Genomic DNA, 23,043 nt, shown 5'->3' with positions numbered 1-23,043 from the left:
CCAATTTTTGGACCATGTGTTTTAGTAATTATTTGGTCATTTAAACTACCTTGACTCAATGTTGATCGAATTTTTGTTTTTAGAACTTTCATCACTGAAATATGTTTTCAGCGTCAGCACTATATGGGCTCATAGTTAAAATAAGATCCATTAAATCTAATATATTCTGATACTGGTGTTCATATATTTCATTTACTTGTGTTCATGATTCAAACTTGACTGTGCAAAAATAGAAATACCAAAAAAAAAAAATTGTATTTTTTATATTATTTGTTTTTATATATTTGCTTTTATCCGTGTAAGAGCTAATTAGATGTTATTTTGACTTAATGACAACAACAATATTAAGCAATTAGTTACTTTTATTCTGTTTTCTTTTCATCATACCTTTCTGCAATGCTTAGAAACCTTTCAGGGGCATTCTTCACTTTTGTGTGACAGCTCTTCTTTTAGGCCTTGTGTGACTAAAAATGATAAAAACGATTAAAAGAAAAGTAACGAAAGTGCCATTTCTTAAGTCTGTCTGTCCGGATTATGCTTGTCCAGATTGTAAATATGTCATTAGAAGGCATAAATTCAAATAACTTAACACAGATGTTCACAATAATGAGACGGTCTGTCACCAGCAAGTCTGTGGGGCAAGTTGGCAGTAAAGGACATACTGATTTAAGGTCAAATAGAAAGAAAATGGTCTTAAACAGTTTGTCCACACCATAACTCTATCGCTAGCTGGTTGAATTTCAAATAGTTTGGCACAAATGTTCAACATCATGAGATGGCATGTTGCACACAAGAACCTTGAGGCTAGTTCAAAGGTCAAGGGGATACTTAAAAGTCAAATAAAAGAAATGGTCTCAAACAGCTTGTCCACACAACCACTCTATCACTAGCTGTTTGATTTTCAAATAACCCCACTTCATTGTTCAACATCATATGAGATTTAGTGCCATGTGCAAGAAATGTGTGACTTGGCCAAAGGTCAAGTATATACAGAAAGGTAAAATGCAAAAAAATGGTCTCAAACAGCTTGTTTGCACCATAACTCTATCATTTGCTTGTGAATTTCAAATAATCTGGCACATGTGTTTAACATAATGAGATGGTGTGTTTGGCGCAAGAACTGTGTAGATAGGTCAAAGGTCAAGGTCTTACTTTAAGGTCAAATGCCGAAAAATGTTCGCAAACAACTTTTCCTCACCATAACTTTATCACAGCTGCTTATATTCACAAATGTTCATCATCATAAGACTGCATGTCGCATGCAAGAATTTTATGACAGGCCAGGGCGATATGTGACAGCGGGCTTGAGATGTTGCCTCTGGGCACCTAGTTTGTAACAATGGTTAAAATAAAAAAAATATTGTGAACTTTTGACATGAACCATTTAAAAATGGAGGCATTTTATCCTGGTATTTACATATTATTAATTTTGCTTTGTAGTTGGTCCAGATTTTATCAACGTAACAAATGGGAAATTGGTATATACAGTTGATGAGGGAACAAGATTACACGATATAAAGTGCGAGGCTGACTGTTTTCCTGCATGTACATATGAATGGACAAAAGATGGTCATAATTTTGGCAATTCAGATACTCTGTCTTTGGATCAAGTACAAAAAACATCAGCAGGAAATTATACATGCAGGGCTATTAATCGAGACATGCAGTCTAGATGGAAGGAAAAGAGGGTTACTATTTATGTTAGATGTAAGTATTTATCTTGTCTTTTTTTTTGAAAATCAGGAATTTGTATTATTAACAAGATATTTGTATTTCAATATTTGTCTTCTTACACATTGAATCAATTTATGTTCATAATAATATTGTATCTAGTAATTTCATTTTTAGCTAGACTATTTGCAGAAAGCTAATGCAGTCACCCATTTGTCGGCGTATCGTCCCTGTGGTTAAGTTTTTTTCGTGTAAGCTGGTATCTCCATAACTACTAAAGGGAATGGATGGGAACTTCACACACGTGTTCTTTGTGATGATCTAGCATGATTGGCATAAGTCCCATAACTCTAATTTGCATTTTTTGCATAATTATGCCCCTTTTTCAACTTAGAAATTCTTGGTTAAGTTTTTACTAGTAAGCAAGCATCACCATAACAACTGAAGGGAATGGATTGAAACTTCATTATTATACTTGTTCTCTTTGATTATCTTACATGATTGGCATAAGTTTCATAACTCTGATTTGCTTTTTTGCATAATTATGCCCCTTTTTTAACTTAGAAATTCTTGGTTTAGTTTTTGCTCGTAAGCAAGTATCTCCATTACTACTGAAGGGAATGGTTTAAAACTTCACACACTTGTTCTCTGTGACTATCTTACATGATTGGCACAAGTCCCATAACTTTGATTGCTTTTTTGCATAATTATGCCCCTTTTTCGACTTAAAAATTATTGGTTAAGTTTTTGCGCGTATTTAGCAAGTATCTTCGTAACTACTGAAGGGAATGGATTGAAACTTCACAAACTTGTTCTCTGTGATTATCTTATATGATTGGCACAAGTTTCATTTTAACTCTGATGTGCTTTTTTGCCTAATTATGCCCCCTTTTCAAATAAGAAATCCTTGGTTAAGTTTTTGCGTGTAAGCTGGTATCTCCATAACTACTGAAAGGAATGGATTGAAACTTCACACACTTGTTCTCTGTGATTATATAACATGATTGGCACAAGTCCAATAACCCTGATGTGTTTTTTTTTCATAATTTTGGCACTTTTTCGTCTTAGAAATTCTTGGGAAAGGTTTTGCTTTTAAGCTGGTATCTCCATAACTACTGAAGGGTTTGTGCCTTTTTTTGGAACAATTTTATGCATTTATAATAATAAAGCAGTTATTTACTCAATAAAAGATCTTAATACTAAGCCTTTGTACCTTTTCGGACAATTTTATGTATTCATATAGGTAAGCATTATTATACTCAATGAAACACCCTTGTGACAATTTTTTTTTAACAGTCGAGCGTTACTGTCCTCCGACAGTTCTCAGTGTTTTTTTTTTCACCAATATATTCGGCGAAATTTGGTCTCATTCTCCCCTCAAAATAGTATGTCCCCCCCGACCTCAAAGCCGAAATTTCCCCCTATACAGCAGCCAGAATATGCCTGCAATGAAAATCATTATTTTTTTTTGCAACTAACTGCCGAAAACTGTTTTATTTTATGTCTGTAACACTGAATGTTAAGCAAGGTTAATTTGTTAACAAATCATTCTCAGGTAGGTAAGGGGAGCTACTCCCGGTGTCCCAACAAGTTTAACGTGAGATGTTTCAGTATTTAAGATCCGTTTATCAAGAAAAAGCAAATTGAATTCCCCCTCTTATTGCATTTTTCTCCTTCAAACGGGCACCGACCCCCTTCCCCAAAAAGTGAAAAAAAAACACTGGTTCTTGTTCATTGTTAAATTCTATAGACCTGTATCTGATAAAATAATTTTATAAAATTTAATAACAGTAAAAGTATTTGGTTTCTATCACGTAAAAGACATGTTACCTAGAATATCTGAATGTTATAAAAACAATGCTCATAAACTTTGAAAAAATAAAATATTTCGGTGTCGCGTAATTATCACACGCGTGGTAATATTTCCACGCGTGTGGTTATTACGCGGCGGCGTAATAATCACACGGTTAGGGGTAGTGTCGTTAGAATCACACGTACGGTCTTAAATTTTCTCCACAATAGTTAAATCATACACCATTGTATTTTAAAATGAATTCCGCATCTAATGGTATAATTTTTGTGGGAATTTATTAATTTTCTAACACACGGGAGTGTTTTAAAAAGCATGTATTGCTGCGATTTTTAAATAATTATGACAATCTTCGTTATAAATAATTATAATTGTGTTCTAATAAGTATTTTTTAAAAAAGTTTTAGTTTTACTTTTTGAATGTTATATTTATCGTGTTTCAATTAGTGTTCAAGACAGTGTTTTATATTTAACCAAACATACTTGAATTAATAATATTGTTTTCCAAAATGAATTGTGTCAAATATGTGTCCTTCTTTTTTACATATATGTTTGTTATCCAACACACAGGAGCATCTTGAAAAAAGTAATTGCAGGGAATTGGAAAAAAGCGTCTATTCATAATTTTTGTTTTATTTTTTCTCACATAAATTATACTTGTTCATGTCGAAAAATATTATTTAATGATAAAGAAATATTTTTACCTAGGTTGAAATGATCAGTGTCATATACGGTTAGTTATATGCATAATACGTATTGATGCATGGAGGTGTCAATTCTCTTAAATTCGCTAGGCGTGAAAGTTAACATTATGCACTAAAACACGAAACATACTGTTTGAAGTGTTCGCCATTCCTTATATCAATTAATTGACAAATAGGCGTATCGATAATTCTTGTAACAAAGCACATTATTTATCGCCTAAATCTGTTACCACCTGATAAATAGAGAATAACATGCTACTGTCTTTTGATATCAATTTGATCAGGCGAGGCTGATATGGGCTAGAAAGGGCGAGGCTTGCCGAGCCCTTTCTGCCCATATCAGCCGAGCCTGATAAAATTGATATCAAAAGACAGTAGCATGTTTTTCTATTTATCATGTAACACATAATAACTGTCAAAATAACAAAATAATCTACTTTTAAATAGCGAATTTCGTAAAAAGGGGGATTTTGTTCAAAAAAATAATTTTTGAAAACAAATTCTTCCGCCCCTGAAACTTAGAATTTGTTATGGCGGCCATTTTTTCTTTCGACTCGGATAAAAGATACAACAGAATGTAGGCCTAATACGATAAAATTCTTACCTTTAATTTAAACATCGATCCAAAAATCCACTAAGAATCACATAAACTTAACTTTACTGCAACTTTTGTCTTGAATTGTCAAATTCAAAAGTTCACGATAATTTCAATCAAAGAAAAGTCAAATCGGCAATCAAACACAAGCTACACAAACATGCGTCTTATTTTTCAAACGAAACAATGTGTTCATTTATGAAATAATAATCCGGCGAAATAAAGTAAACATTTACAAGTTCTCAAAGAAAATCGTCTAGCCTGTTTGTTATGATTACATGTATAGTATGACGTGAACATCGATGATGTCATTTGCAATATAAATTATGACGTCACTTCATTTAGTTGGTGCTAAAACTATTCGCTATCTAATTTATTCGTAATTGAAATCGAAATAATAAATAAATAAATATCACATCTTGATTCAAGACTTGTAAGGGTATGAGATTACATTGTAGAACTCACATGCTGATGAAAATGAGAATATAAGCAATTGAAAAAAAGTCCGTTAAAATGGGCGGGGCTTATTTTTAATATCAAGGTTACTGACCTGATATCAAAAATAATTATCAGGCAAGTGTTATCGGGCAGTTACCATAGCAGTTGCATGATAAATCTCTTATAAGCATAATAGCGTAGTGCTCTGTGGGTGTAGATACTGGAAAAGGCAATTTTTACATTTCTTTTTTGTTTTAGTTGTTTTTTTTTCAACAATCCGTGAATTCTATTTGAAAACATTGTATACACACATTCGCATCCAACAGGTTAAGTATAAGACAAAACACAGTTGTGATTAGGATGATAAATGGGCAACGGTAAAAATATATGTACCAATGAGCCAAAATTGTTATTTTGAATAGAACTGAATATAATTGATTATTGAAAAAGTTTGTCACGAGTGTATTGTATACATATATAAAGTTATATTTATATATATAGTGCTTGGAACATGTTAATACATACGTAAAAGGGAAGGGAGTACAATGAGAAGGTTATTAATAGATATTTAAGGTCACGGGGTTCTATTGACTATTCAAGAAATGTTGACACAAATTTTACAATTTGAATTTTACCTGTTCAATAGTTTTAACAATTTATTAAGTGGGTCTGTTCTATGACCAGCGTTTGATTATTATGTGGCGGTGTTATATAAGCGCACGGTTATAGGTAGTGCCGTGATAATCACATACACGACTTTATGATTAATCAGTTTTATCCGAATGATAAATATTTTTCTTCTAAAACTAGTTCAGCGTTTAATGGTATTTAATTTTTTTTAGAATACTACTATTTGTATAATTTGTTTTATTACCACGCTTCGTTATAATCATACGGTTGGGAGCAGTGCTGTGATAATCACACGTATGGTCTTATATACACTCCAAATAACACGAAATATAGGCTATACCATTTTATTCCAAAATAAATTCCGCATCTAATAGTATAACTTTTGTGCTAATGCTATGTTTGCCCGAAACGCGGGAATGTATTAAAAAAGCAAATTTTACTGGAATTTTCATATAAGTCGTCATTTTCATATGAATACATATAATTGTTGTTTTTTTTTATTTTTTCTGGTATATAGTTAACTGTTTATAAATAAAAAAACACCAGACGTTAAAAGATATTTGATTTAGTGCAGTTTGATAAAGTGCTCCAGGTTATATTCTAAATCAAAGCACTGCAAGCACTGAAGTATACATTTGCTTGTCATTACGGCATCAAAACCATGTTGATTTTAATCGACTGACCTCAAAATCAGTAGACGTTATCTTCTGGCTACGGTCAATGTCCCTTACAAGTTACACAAACCTAGGCTTATTTCTTTTCAAGATATTAATGGGACAAGGAAGAGGTTTCGTTCCTACAGACTAGGGCTGTATTTTGCCAGGCAATTAAGATACTAGACTAAATGGTTTTCAAAACTGATGAGCAATACAGAAATCTGCTTGAGAAACACCTGTCTTTTACCTACAGTATACAATATATGAAAAGTAAAATGGAGTCTCCAGTGTTATTTTCTATTACTATAAAAGTCTATAAAAATGTGGAATTGAATCATCCAGCAATACTAAAAGTTACATGCTAAACACACACACTGGAAAAAATGCCATGCCATTGTTTTTACTATGTACATATACGGAAAACCTATGACCCCCTTGAAAAGCCAATTTTGACCCCAGGGCTTAAATTTGCAGAATGGTGGTCGAGGTCTACACAAGTGAAGATTTCATGCCAAATATCTAATGTCTATCCTTTGTATATTCAGAGGAGAAGATTTTTTACGTTTTTACATTTTATATATATGAGGAAAACCTATGACACCCTGGGGCAAATTCACTAGTGCCAACATTTTAACAATTATGGTAGGGGATCTACTGATATTATTTATCAAGTATCTACATCTAAGCCGTAAACCTTCAGACAAGATACATATAACAAAATCCTATATATATAAACACAGGGGCGAGACCAATTATGACTCTTGGGCTATAAATTGAACAAATCTTGGTAAATTAAGTTTCGCTACACAATGTTTCTTGACAAATATCTTACCTCTAGCCTTTGTCAATTCTGAGGAGAAAATTTCTAGTTTATACTATATAATATAAGGAAAACCTATGAGCCCCAGGGCGGGGCAAATATTTACCCCAGGGGTATTTTTAAAATCCCTTGATCTATGAAAAAGTTATGGACTGGACACAAAATATACCCTATAACAGACTATGTAAATCTTTGACCTCTACATGTGACCTTGACCTTGGAGGTAAGGACACTGGTCTTACGCATGACATATCATCATATCATTTTGACTATTTGTGCCAAGCATTTTCAAAATCCTTTGATACATGAAAAAGTTATGGACCGAACACAAAATATACCCTATAACAGACTATGTTAATCTTTGACCTCCAAGTGTGACCTTGACCTTGGAGGTAGGTGACCGGTTGTTTGGCATGACAAATTGTCTCATTATTGTGAACAATTGTGGCAAGTATTTACAAAATCCCTTCATGGATAAGAAAGTATAGACCGGACACGACATATACCCTCAAATAGACAATGTTGACCTTGAATGAGTAAGTGCGACTTTGACCCTCGAGGTAGGGTCTGGTTGTTGCGAATGACACATCGTTATTATAACAAACATTTGTGCCAAGTTATTTCAAATTCCTTTGATAAATGACAAAATTATGGACCGGACACATAAGTGTGACGGACGGACGGACAGACGGATGGAGTCTATTTCTATATCCCCATTTTTGGTTCGAATGGTTCGAAAAGGCCGGGGACAAAAATTATGTATCAATGTAATCATTTTTGGGCGATTACAATCCACCGGGGTTCTACCAGGGCTCTGCCTGGATCGACTGGGGATCTGCCTGGGTCAACCGGGCTCTTCCAGCGTCATCCGGGAAAGACCAGGGAAGCACCGGCATGAACCAAAGTTTCACCTGGGCTCTGCCTGGATGGTCCGGAGCACATCCTGGGAGGTTATATGGGAATTACCGTAGTGCTGCCGCGGTTAATGTGACCGCAACAATAATTTCACCCCGGATTTTTCGGATCATCCCGGTAACTTATCGCAGTGGTCCTGGGCTCTGCTGGGAGTAAGGGAGACCGCAGCTTAAAACTCACTGGTGAGGAGTTAATTAAGGGCTTCTCCCTCTCATACAAAAAAGGTCAAATTAAGTAGTTGTACTGTTACAATGTATTATCAAAAATAAAAATACATAGCAATAATTGAATATTTTACAATATTGACTTAAAACATTATAAATCATTAATATATGCAGGAAATATTTATCAATATCACAACAAGGGTGAGAAAAAAATGCAGCCTGACTAAGACTCAATCCAGAGACCCTCAGAATACATGTACCATACCTCAGCACTACCAAAAAGCCCAGAACCCTTGGAATACCATACTGCAGGTCTACAGCTTAAAGATTTTCTCTCATCTTTACATTGACATAACCAACATTATATTGAAATTTGTCTTTTTTTCATTGGAACACTTGAGTGTCAAAGTGAATTGACCACCATAAGCTTCATATTGGACCCTTAAAGTAACAGGGAGAGAAAGTGCAGCTTGACTGGAGCTCAAACCTGTCATGCATTGATTACCTTTCCACAGCTCTACCAACTGAGATATAAGGTTTCTTCATTACATATATTCTACCCTTATTTATAATTGAACAGCTTAATATACTGTGACATCCCTACCATTTTGAAATTTTTCCATAACTCATTTCCTGAATAACAGAGTATACTTCTTATAAGCTATATATATCATTTTGCACCAAATATCACAGGGTAAGAACAATGTTTGACCGGGATCCTCAAACGGCAAAAGTTCATGGCCATTTCTTTTCGGTTTCAGGTTTTCCTTCTTTTTAAGGGATGTAACTCATGTTTACTAGTTTGTTTTCTCTTATCTGTCTATCTTAGTCATTATGTATATTAACAAAAGTATATCTTTTATATTTATAAATTGAAAAGAATAAGATGGAAAATTTACCAGTTTAAGAAGTTCATCAAATAGATGGAGGTACAGGAATGATGAATATGCATATAAATATTATTTTTAGAATGACTTTATAAACCTTATAAACTTGTTTTTTCTATTTGTTGCAGCTAGTAATTTTATATTTATTCATTTAAACCAGGTTTATCAGTTAAGATTTCATCATAAAGATCTTCAGGACTCAATAAATATTTTATTTGTGGATTCAGTGGAAAATAAAATAATATTTATGCCAAATCAATAAAGCCATGATGCTTGGCCATGCATGGCTAAATGATTCAAAAATATAAACTGAATCATTCATGGGACTTTAAATCAGAAAAGAAAACTCAAAGATGAATGAGTAACTGTATTTATTTAAATTTATTATTTTTAATTTTAAAATTGGTAAATTTAAAAACATGAACAAAAAATATGTTAAGAGAGAACTGTTTAAATGATATTTTAATTCTAGTGTAATCATTAATTTTAATGACTTTGATTTGTTAAAAATCTGTGTTTTGTTAGTTAAATATATTTCATAACAGTCACAACTTCCTGGAAAAATACGTTGGTGTATAATAATAGAGTAAAACACATTATTTGGCATTGATATCATTATTGTAAGAGAAAAGATCTAGATAAAGTGTAAGAGTGATATATAGCATGAATCCAGGGAACTAAAAATGATATACAGTAGTTGCCTAGTTTGCCTAGTTTCAGATGCAACCCTGGTCCTTGCAGTCTGGTCCCATCTGTAAGATTGTTGACAAATTTTATCATGATAAAGATGGGATCTTAGCTATTTCATGATCCTTAGATCACAAGATCAAGATGTTACAACTCAACAACAGATCACATCCCTTATGGATAAGATTTCCATTTACTTAATTTGCATTTATTCGTTGATTAACAAAACTTTTCTTGAAGGTTTTGAATACATAGTATTTGTATTTAATTGGTAGGATTATGTCATGGTTTATAACTGTTCACTGTTTAGGGGAGAACATGTGTAAGTGACCATATAGCTCAGTCGGTCAAGTTATTGTATGGTACTTTGAGGGTCCCGGGTTTGAATCCCGGTCAGGCTGCACATTTTTCTCACCCTGTTACAATTGGCGCCCAATAATGTATTGTTTGCTTTCGTATCTATGAATTCACTTATTTTAGGTGGACTTTTACTACATTTATTGGAAATAAACACGCAATAACTCCCGGCATTAAATTACTATTTGTTTACATGTTTAGTTTCTTAGCGATAGTTAGACCGAAATACCGCATCCGTTCTGTGTATTCATACTATTGTGTTCGAGGTCCTTATCCGAAGACTGACGGAAAGGGCCGAGTAGTTGCGATTGAAAGATGGGCAATCCATTACTTTCATTTTGGATAAACTCAAATACACACACAAACAATACTGTAGTATACTGTACAAGTTTATAATGATGATAATTTCTCTTTTTCACTTTTATACAATGTATAACACGGTCTAGACCGTAAGATAAACACCTTTGGTAGTGTGGTCTCTCAGTAGAGGTATATAGGGGTATATGAACTGTGTTGGTTGGTTGAACATGGTTCACTTCTATGGAGATTGATATCCTATTTATACTTTATTCATTTAATCATTTTGCTTATAAATCATCAAGCATGTTTTAAGGAAACCTAACTAACTATACATGGACAAGGAAATCACTGTAACGTTTCAATACTGTTTAATCCAGTAGTAAAGTGCCAGTTTATTTGAGTTAAAAACAGCATAACAAAATAAATTGTCAACAAATGAACATAATGTCTTTAAGCATCACCACCAAATTCAAGATATCAATAAGCGTAAACAAAATGTATAAAGTAAAAATTATAAAAAATTTGCAAGTCCTATTAAATTATAATTGTAAAATCGAGTTATAAAAAAAGAGAAAAAACAGAATCGATAAAGAAAGACAAAACACGGCAAAATTGAAAATGTTGCTGGCTCGATTTAATTGAGACTGTTCATGGACAGTACTTGAAATTGCATGTTACCCTCCACACCACCTAGTATCGGCTTAAGCAGAATTGAACATTTAAACGCGACAATGGTGAACTTATGAATTTAGAAACATCTGCAAATATGTCAGACTTAACGCGTGTACCTTTATTATTCAGCGCGGAAAAATAGCGTACCAGTGAACCTTGACACACTAAAACACCATTTAAATATTCTATTCTCAAGATGTAATTGTTAAAGACGTGTAGTAAAAAACAATCTCTAAAAAATAGCTCAGAACTGTTTACTCTGAATACATTAATCGTATTTTATAAGAAACAGTTTAATTATTTTATCCATAATGATTCAGACGGCTGTTTTCCTCCAAAATTGTAAATCAAAAGTGGTTTTGCCTCTGAAGTTCTGGTCAAGACTGAGCTCTTCAACCAAAATCTGGTCCCTTTTATAATCAAATTACACCTCAAATACAGCCCAACCAAAATAAAGTGGTTGGAGTTGTTGGTTTACCAAAGTGGTTGTGGTTAAAACCCAAATTTGGTTGGTTCGGCCAAAACATATTGGTTGAATTACATAGACTCTTAGACCTATGAAATAATAAAAATGGACACCAAAAATTATGTTACAATATTAAGGCATCGTTTTAAACAAATACTCTTTCGAATAAGAAAATCAAAAATTAAGCTGTAGCTGGTCGTCATTAGAAACGAACCGGAAACAAATCAAAATTGCACATTGAAGTGTGAAAGTGAAAGTAAAAACAGTGACTTGAATAATTTATAATCAATTACAATCAAATTTATAATCACAAGTACGGAGTGAAAGTGACTATTCCCCTTAGAAGTATAATTAAGCTGCACATCATAAAAATGGAGGATAAACAAACTAAAAGAAAACATGATGGGAAAAACCTAGGATAAATTAATCATAAACCGTATACATGGGTTGGTGTTTTAATTTTTTATGTAAAACGCAGCTCATTTTATGGCTAGTGAATGCCAACTTGTCCACATTATAAAAGCTTAGAAGAAAAATAACGTATCAAGTTCAAGTCAATTAAGGTAAGGAGTTGGGTTCATGTAGGCCAGTTATGTAACAGTTATATTTGCAAATTCAGACTACTACAGTACTAGACAGGAGCTAAAGGTAATCGATAGTTTATCAATGACACCTATGACAAGTGTTCAGTTTTTGGATTAACTATGTATATATAAGGATCCCGGATAAAAGCATGCGTTAACTATTTCGCCTTTTCACGTCAAAGCGCCACCTGGTATTAAATATGACCGACTGAATTCGTTTCAAGAAAAGTGAGTAGTAGAATTATGAAAGAAAAATATCATGAGGCAGTAGCAATAGAGCAACTTCATCACGTAGTTATAATACATAATCATTTAAATGAATTCTGCGACGTGGGAAAAATGTGCAATAGCACACATGCAATTGAAATAATGATGATGTTGAATATACAGGAATGTGTAATGAAGTAAAAGCGTATATACATACATTTTAATGCAAAAAGAAGTAATAGTAATTGATGTGCAATTAGAGACATAGATAACATTTTTGAGTATCTTGTGCAATGAAGCAATTTCATGTATTCGTATTTGCAATGTTAAATCAAACAAATAAACAGCAATATGCAAAAAATCATGACTATACATGCAGTAGGAAATATTCACAAGCAAGTCATTATAATAAGAATGGAATCAACATACATGGATAAATAACAGTCATATAAAAACATGTTATCAAGATGCATATACTTTTGATTATTCTCCTAAATACATTCAACGTATCAGCGTGTTGATTTCGGCTCGTGACACGTGGAAGTCCACGATCTGCTATAGGCCTGTTGCTTGAAAACGTTGCTTAAAGTGTAGAATAGCTGGAGTATAACATCCGATATTTATAGCGACGGCATTAAGCATGCCAATGGTACGTTCGTAAACTTTTGCGGAATTTGAGGCAAACCAAAAATAATTAAAAATAAATTAAACGTATTTTCTTATTGCAATGGAAGTCCATAAAATGACACTGAAAAGTTTCATAAAATATACATGCATCTACTGATCCGTGTGTGCACATGAAAATTGCGTTCAGCAGGTTAAAATCACGGTAAAATTTGCTATATCGGACACATAATCGATCACCCGAATATATGTAACTAATTTGACTTTTTGATTTTTTAATAAACTATATCTTTACTTAAACACGTGGACTTTTTCCCGGTATATATTTTTACCGGTGCTCAATTCATACTGTATATGTTTAAGCCTCAGTAATTCATGATTAATTTATAACTGTTTTTTTTTTTTTTTAATTCTTGTTGGTAACTTCGTATAAATTTTTCTTTTGCTATTATTGAATTATTGAATACGTTCACTTAACATGATAAAGTTATATGTTTCATGAAGATATAAACATGTACCTTTTCATATTTATAACAGGTACTGTTTTCTCCGATAACAGACTCTTAAATATGACTTGCGGGGACATAAATTTGAACCCGGATAAAGTCTATAATTATCTTTTGTATTAAATGTACGAGGGATGATCAAAAATTAACCGGACTTTGTAAATGATTCTTTACCTGTTAAATGAATTTACATAAAAATACACGGAAAATAAATCGGAATCTATCCCCTGAATGATACAAAAAATACCAACAAGAAATATAAACAAAGAAAAAAGTTATGCTGTTATTGGCATGTATATGTAAAGCAATGCGGCGCACGGTATAACTTTGAAATTGACGTTAACGACGTCACAAGCGTATTTATCTTAACGGAGCAGCATTTTACTCATTCACGGAGTAGGCAAATACGTGGAACAGTCATGTTGTTGATGCGGCGGATCCACTGCCTATATATATTTCTGTACAAGTGGGTATCATATTGTATTGTAAAATAATGAATGATGATAAAGAACTCCTGTAATGACGCAAATTTCCGTTCTTTCCTTCTGTTAACTTGATTGTTGGAAAAAAACGCACATGCAATAAACCATATTATGTATTACAAATAATGTTAAATAATGTTGCTGAATGATAATGTATCATACATAAGAAAAAATAAAAGAGTAAAACAACTATGAACAAAATTGTCATTATTTTAAAATAAATAAAACGCCTAGCTGATTTTGAACAGTGACTGTCTAATTGTTGACACAATTTCTCCATAAAACTACTGCGTGAAATAAGAAAATAATTGATACAATTGTAAACCAAGAATACAATATATGTAATTAATGCATTAACTATTATCATTTTAAAATGCTTAGAGTTGACTGCACCGTACCGTAGCTACTGTCGAACATCGTTGACAATGTCCGCAGTCAATCGGCTGTCATTTCTCAACGTCTTGGCGATTGACGTCACCAACGTCCTTGAAAATTTCTTTTTTCTGTCCCTCCCTTACTTGTTTTCTATTTCTCTATTATCCTTCTTAATTCTTTATGCTAATAAAAATATGCTGTGGCTTTCTGGAACTTTTCCCTTGATAGCCGTAATCTTTTTCTACGTTTTAAACAGTTTCTTGTCTTTCTTTTGACATTTTTTTTCTTATTGATCGATTTTCGAGACATTCCGACGACATTGTTTTAACGGGAGTATTTCATTAGCATGTGACGTTTGAATTGTGATTGCAAATATAAATATGGTTTAAATGAAGTTAATTTTTCTGACAACGTCAAAGATATGGTTCATGACGTTTTGGCGTATTTTGAAATCTAAATGTGCCATATTGTTAAATATACGCAGCTTAAAGCGCCTGCTGTCAAGGCGAATTTACGCACTGCGCCGGGTGTGCGTTACCATGGTTTTTGAATTTGCTGTTACGGACAAGCTATTTGCATTATCAGATAAGATATAGTATCAGTTTACAGGTATTGTTTTCCGATTAAGTGTGATATATAACAATAATTGATAGGTTGAAAAATTTTCAATTGACAGTCACAGTCCGGTTTATTTTTGATCATCCCTCGTATGCAAGGGAATTATTGTTTAGTATCATTTAGTTTGGTTGAACGGGGCGACATTGACACATTACTGATTATATTGCGCCGAACACTGTAATAAGTAAGGTGCAAGTGAGTAAGTGCAGTCTTTAAATACTTTTACGTCCTTTAAGTAATCGATCAGGATTTTTAAAAGAACTGAGGAAAATGTTCTCGTTGTGAATTGACCTGATTGAATATATCTCAAACATGTGGAAGATCATGGCAAACAAGCAAGAAATGTGTGACAGTCAAATATTGCAAACATTGCAAGACATAAAAATAGAGCATCATCTCCTGTTCAAAGGTATGAATTTGTAAATCTATAATGTCAACGTCTACGTCTAAGAAGAACAGCTTGATCGTGACGGTTCAGAAGAGAAAAATTTACTCATTCAGGGTTAAGAATTACTATTTAGTAACTATAAAGCTACTGGTTGAGAATTTAAGGGATCTTTAGCCAACACGTGATCTTTGCTATTTCCCTTAATCCTACATTGCCCGAAATCCAACATAATTTTACTAATTTAGCTTAACAAAACGAAATGGCAACATTAGTTAATCATTTTTTAATCATTATATTATCGGACATTCTATTTTTAATTAGTAATGAAAATTAGTGACTCCGAAAAAAATTACAAATTTATGTCCATTATGCTATTAAACATATGACATCAGCAATGACACTATAAAACTATAAGTATAATTAGACAAATTATTATAAATCTTCAGAAATGTGTTGATTGAGGTGTGATAATATTCCTGTATAAATGTGTTGTGGCTTTCGTTTAGTTTAGCAGTATGATCAGTTATCATTAAATTTATTTTTTCAACTCAACTTAACTCTTTTATTTTCATGATTAAAGGCCTCCGGCCCAAAATATATATCTGATAATCAAGCATTTGTAATAGGTATGTCTTATATATCAACAAATATTCATGACATTGTCTACTAACTTCAATATAATAGCAGGTATTCAATAATTTGTAATAACTTAATTATAGCTGTATTCAGTATTCATGACATTTGTCTACTAACTTCAATATATAATAGCAGTATTCAAGATATTTCTTCTATAATAGGCTGTATTTATGTATTCATGACATTGTTACTAATTCAATATAATAGCAGTATTCAAGATATTTCTTAACTTCAATATAATAGTGTATTTAGTATTCATTTTTTGACATTGTCCACTACTCAATATCATAGCAGTATTCAAATATTTCTAATAACTTCAATATAATAGCTGTATTTAGTATTCATGACATTGTCTACTAACTTCAATATAATAGCAGAGTATTCAAGATATTTCTAATAACTTCAATATAATAGCTGTATTTAGTATTCATGACATTGTCTACTAACTTCAATATAATAGCAGTATTCAAGATATTTCTAATAACTTCAATATAATAGCTGTATTTAGTATTCATGACATTGTCTACTAACTTCAATATAATAGCAGTATTCAAGATATTTCTAATAACTTCAATATAATAGCTGTATTCAGTATTCATGACATTGTCTACTAACTTCAATATAATAGCAGTATTCAAGATATTTCTAATAACTTCAATATAATAGCTGTATTCAGTATTCATGACGTTGTCTACCAACTTCAATATAAAAGGAGCATTTGTGACATTGTCTATTAACTTCAATAAAAAAATGCAGTATTCATGACATTTTCTATTAACTTCAATATAATAGCAGTATTCATGATATTGTCTACTAACTTCAATATAACAGCAGTATTCATGACATTTTCTACTTACTTAAATATAAAAGCAGTATTCATGCCATTGTCTATTAACTTCAATATAATTATAGCAGTATTCATGACATTGTATATTTACTTTAATAGAATAGCAGTATTTATTATATTGTCTCCTAACTTCAATATAATAGCAGTATTTATGACATTGTCTACTAACTTCAATATACATGATATAATAGCAGTATTCATGAAATTGTCTACAAACTTCAAATAATAACAGTATTCATGGCATTGTCAATAGCAGTATTCAAGGCATTGTACCAATAGCAGTATTCATGACATTGTCTGTTAACTTCAATGCAATAGCAGATATTTATGACATTGTCTATTGAACTTCAATATAAAATAGGCAGTATTCATGCATTGTCAATAGCAGTATTCTAAATTTTCCCCTGCCTTTGGAAAAAAATAAGGTGAAGTTCTTCAAAAAAGGGTGAATCCCCCCCCCTCAAACGAGAATAGACACTGTGTGTATAGCAGTATTCATGACATTGTCTATTTACGTCAATATAAAAGCAGTATTCACGACATTGTCTTATTAAACTTCAATATAATAGCGGTATTCATGACATTGTCTTTTAACTTCAAAAGAATAGCAGTATTCATGGCATTGCCTAAAAAGTTCAATACAATAGCAGTATTTATAACATTGTCTACTAACTTAAACATAATAGCAGTATTCATGATATTATCTTCAAACTTCAATACAATTGCAGTTTTCAGTTTTCATTACATTATCTACTAACTTCAATATAATAGCAGTATTCATGACATTGTTTATTCTTTCCAATATAATAGCAGTATTTATGACATTGTATATTAAATTCAATATAATAGCAGCATTCATGGCATTGTCTATTAACTCAAATATAATAGGAGTATTTATGACATTGTCTACTAACGTCAACAAAATAACTGTTACAGTGTTCATGACATTGTCAATTAACTTCAATATAATAGCAGTATTCATGACATTGTCTACTTACTTCAATATAAGACAGTATTCATGACATTTTCTAATAACTTCAATGTAATAGCTGTATTCATGACATTGTCTATCAATTTCAATATAATACCATTATTTATGACATTGTATATTAACTTCAACATAATAGCAGTATTTATGACATTATTATTACAATACTATACTATACTATACTAAACTATACTAAACTATACTATACTATACTATACCATACCATACCATACCATACCATACCATACCATACCAACTATACTATACTATACTATACTATACTATACTATACTATACTATACTATACTATACTATACTATACTATACTATACTATACTATACTATACTATACTATACTATACTATACTATACTATACTATACTATACTATACTTTACTATACTATACTATACTATACTATACTATACTATACTATACTATACTATACTATACTATACTATACTATACTATACTATACTATACTATACTATACTATACCATACCATAGCATACCATACCATACCATATCATACTATACTTTTCTATTTAACTGATTTTCTTTTCACTTTAATCAATAGTTATTTTTTTTAGTATCGTTTTGTTCCTTCTTAAAAATTAAATTATTTTACATTAACGCACAATAATATTGGCTAAGTTTTTCTCATATATTCCTTGATTATAATAAGTAGTTAACTAGGATATAGGTGCTATAAGCTCTTTTTTATAAGAATATTGTATGTAGGTAAAACTGCATTTACCTTTTTTGTTATATAACACCGAATTATGATGATAGATGCACTATGCATATGTCCAATTAAATTTATGACTTTTTTCTAACGTTATGATGTATTTAGTTATTGTCAGGCTTTTCATCTGTTTATTTCATTTTAAGATGGACCATACCAGTCATCAACTCAATTATCACCATCAACACAAAATTACACCAAAAATGAGGGACAGAGTCTAAATGATATCATGTGTTCTGCTGAGTGCTATCCTGATTGCACATACACATGGAGGAAGACAAGACAAGGGCATACAACTACTGTCAGTAGTACAAGTGTTTTATCTATTGGGCAACTACACCGTGAAGAGGCTGCATTGTACACTTGTTCAGCTAAAAATCCTGAAAGGAGTTCATCTCCTTCAACAACAATACAAACTCTTGTCAATGTTAGATGTAAGTATATTATCAACATGAATTTTATTATATATTATCTCTAAGTATATAACAGAAATACTTTCTTTAGATACTAAAATGCGTTAAAAAGAGATTGAATAAAAAAACAGCCTCGGTTATGGGGTTGATGTTGAATACGGGTTCAAAAACAGAATTTCACCATTACATACGTAAATGTTGAATACTATATTAGCCGGTGCTAGGGAACGGTGTCCATTAACAGGCTCGATCAAACCGAGCCTGCAACATTTTTGATTTTGCCGTTTTGGACTTTCTTTAAGGATTCTTTTACCGCACAAAGAAAGAAAACGACTTATTGAAGACTTTGATAATTATAAAACACAAATAAATATGTATATGATTCATCGTACCTCGAATTTTGAAATAAAATGTTTGCATTGTTTGATTAAAGAACGATTCCGTATAACAGATTTTGATATACAATTACAGATTTCAATTAGAGTATTTAATATTAGTATTGAATATCTTATAACCTTGTTAAAAGCTTTTAGACATTTACGAGGGTAAATCATTTTAATGTAGTATTAGTTTTGAATATCTTATAACCTTGTAAAAAGCTTTTAGACATTTACGAGGGTAAATCATTTTAATGCTTTTAGATGGACCAAATACAGTCAGCTTAAACGTAACATCACCATATGATGTGTTAGAAGAAAAATCTCTGATTATACAATGTAAGGCAGAATGTTATCCTGGATGCTCCTACACATGGGTTAATGTAACAAGTGGTTTAATGATGAATACCACAGGTGCTGTAATGTATATCGGAACAGTAAACAAATATATGACAGGAGATTATAAATGCGAAGCTAAAAATAATGATGCTTCAATCTATGTGAAAGCTGCAGATATTGTTGTAACAATTAATATAAAAGGTAAAGTTATTATGTTTCGGTTTCTTGATATTTATTTTAAGTGTAATTATTAAGGTATAAACTCATTTAATTAACACATGTAAAATGTTTTAAAAAGTTAAACAACATAAACAATTGCATAACAGATTCTTTTTAAACATTAGATGTGATAATGATATATATTGCGAAATATGGAAATGTTAAGATAATTGAATTTTGTCAATTAATTTTAGAACAAACGTTTTTGAAATTTTTCTACATTGGAAGTCATATCAATACGACAGTTGTTACCGTGGACGAGCTGGAAGTTGGAATAATATTTACATGTACAGTCAGTGGGGATTCTGCTGAAAACATCAAAATAACTCATCATGGACAAATCTTAAAAGAGGAACAAAATGCAAGCTCTTTGAAATTTATCCACAAGACAGTGAATTGTTATGATAGCGGTGAATATAAATGTGAAGTGAGAAATAGGGACATGAATGTATCAAGCGGAAATGTATCAATGTTTGTTAACTGTAAGTCTATATTTAATAGATGTATTTGGTATAATGTCAAATGAATTGAAATAATTTCTTTAAATAAACATATGTATAAACATTGTTACGTCATTAGTTTATGGCACTTGATTTAATCTGTTTAAATTGAGACTATGCATTTTGATTTTATAAGAAACGAATTTAACTTTTAATTTTAACATGTTTTTCTAATTATCCCCCGCCGATGGAATCGAGAGGCGGATATTGTTTTGGCGTTGTCCGCCCGTCCGTCCTTCCGTTCATCCGTCCTTCCGTTCATCCGTCCGTCCAAATTTCGTTTTGGCGCTACTTCTCTGCAAATACTGGCTGGAGTTCATTGAAACTTTATGGGAATGATCAATATGCACATATCGTCGGCTTGTTCCAGTCAGACCTTTTAAATCAGAGTTATGCAGTATGCATATATAGCAAAAATCGTTTCCGTGCAACTTCTCTGCAACTACTGGCTGGAATATAACGAAATTTTATGGAAACCTTTAATACATGTACCAAGAAGAGATACGCATATCATTGGCTTGTTCAAGTGAAACACTTTATCTCAGAGCTATGGCCTTTTATTAGTTATACAGTATGCATAAATAGCAATAATCGTTTACGCGCTACCTCTGCAACTACTGGCTGGAATTCAACGACACTTTATGGGAACCTACAATACCAAGAGGAGATGCGCATTTCATCGCCTTGTTCCGGTCACACACTAACTCTGAGTTATGGTCCTTGATTAGTTATGAAGTATGCATATAGAGCAATAATTGTTTCCACGCTACTACTCTGCAACTACTGGCTTGAATTCAATCAAACTTTATGGGAACCATTTATACTAAGATGAGATGTGTACAATTTGTTACCTTGTTCAGATCAGACCCTTCATTGTAGAGTTATGGCACTTGATAAGCTATGTAGTATGCATATAGAGAACTATTGCTATTTCTTTGCAACTGCTGTATTGAATTCAACAAAACTTTATGGGAACCATAGATACAAAAAGGCAATTTACACCTCATTGTCATGCCCAGATATAACTATTTAACACCGAGTTAATTAAGGCTTTGTTATTGCCCTGAATATTTATTATGTACAAAGAATATTACTTTTTACGCTATGATAAATATATAAATAAAGCCTTGTGTCTTCAGTTGTTGTGTTTGTAGTAACTAGTAATCGGCGGAGGATATTTTATATAATTCAACGAATTTGCTTGCTTAACATTATGATTGTAGTTAACCTAGTGAAATTATATTCATTTCTTTTTATATAATGCCAAGATATATTGTTTTAATTTCAGCCGAGTGCGCCGTTTTAATCAAAATATTTATGCTCCCGGAAGGGGAAGCATGTTGTCACCACTCTGTCCGCCCGTCTTTTTTATGCATCCGTCCGAATTTTTTGTTCGGAACAAACTTCTGAAACTAAAAAGATGTATCACAATAACATTAGTAGGTAGATAGATCTCACTGAGTAAAAATGTACTGCATTATAACTGTAACTCTGATTTGCCTATTTTGTAGTTATTACCTTTTTTTCATTTTTATACTTTAAACGTTTTTCCGGGTACACATAAGGTGTCAAAATAAAACTTAGTTGGTAGATAGATGTTATTGATTGACGCGCAGTGCATAAGAACCGTAACGCTGCCTTGCCTAAATTTGGAGTTTAATTTTTTAACCTTTGAACTTTGTCCGGGACATTCTGAAACTACCAGAGGTATCAACGAGAAACTACTTCTACGTTTTTTAAACCTATTCATGGAGCCTCCCTCCGTCCGACTTACCCTTGTTAAGCTGTGTCTATATTTCTTAACAATTTTTGAAAACTATTAGTTTTATTAATACTTCAACAATTTATTTTGATAATATAGGTTCACCGCGCCCAGTACGGAAAATACAAGAAAAGTTCCCTGTTCCACTGGACGCACCTGTCACATTGACATTTGAGGCTCTTGCGCATCCAGAACCTGGTCCAAAAGGGTTTGCTTGGTACAATTTTAGAGAAACAAGATGGTTACAAATTTTAACAAATGAAGATTTTCAAATTTCTTCTTTGGGGTTAGAGACCAATCTCACAATATTTAGCGTTTCTCAGAATGATTACGGACAATATCGTGTTACTACAATGAACAGTATTGGAACATATAATCAGTATTTTTCTCTCTTACAACAAGGTAAGTTTTTTTAAAAACCCTGATGGTATTATATTTGAAAAATGTTTGAACAGGCAACACTTGACACTGCTTATTTATATTTAAATCGTATGTCCTAGCCATTTAAATGATATAAATAGATACATCAAAAAGAAATTGGATTTTATTGAAAAACAATATTATAACTCTCAACAATATATGCTTACTGCCATATTTTTGGTCATTGACATAGAAGATCTACAATTTGTCGAAACATAGAGGAACACATATGAATGTTTGA

General features: G+C 32.1%; 1 protein-coding gene across 2 annotated transcripts in view; it reads left to right on the top strand.

The window, feature by feature from the left end:
• LOC132713803 (hemicentin-1-like) overlaps window positions 1–23,043 on the top strand; it is a 218,853-nt gene that overhangs the window by 1,393 nt on the left and 194,417 nt on the right. Inside the window, exons 2-6 of one of the 2 annotated variants that reach the window (XM_060696480.1) lie at window positions 1,441–1,707; window positions 18,919–19,206; window positions 19,827–20,102; window positions 20,315–20,602; window positions 22,482–22,784. The exons of the other annotated variant lie outside the window; for it this stretch is intronic. Coding sequence (XP_060552463.1) covers window positions 1,441–1,707; window positions 18,919–19,206; window positions 19,827–20,102; window positions 20,315–20,602; window positions 22,482–22,784 — 1,422 coding nt within the window. The remainder of the gene's footprint in view (window positions 1–1,440; window positions 1,708–18,918; window positions 19,207–19,826; window positions 20,103–20,314; window positions 20,603–22,481; window positions 22,785–23,043) is intronic. 2 annotated transcript variants of the gene reach the window in all.

This window comes from Ruditapes philippinarum, unplaced genomic scaffold, assembly GCF_026571515.1.
Source record: "Ruditapes philippinarum isolate M1 unplaced genomic scaffold, ASM2657151v2 ctg701_1_1_1_1, whole genome shotgun sequence".
NCBI lineage: Eukaryota > Metazoa > Mollusca > Bivalvia > Venerida > Veneridae > Ruditapes > Ruditapes philippinarum.
The sequence above is the reverse complement of the archived record's forward strand: the minus strand, read 5'-3'. Positions and strand labels throughout refer to the sequence as shown.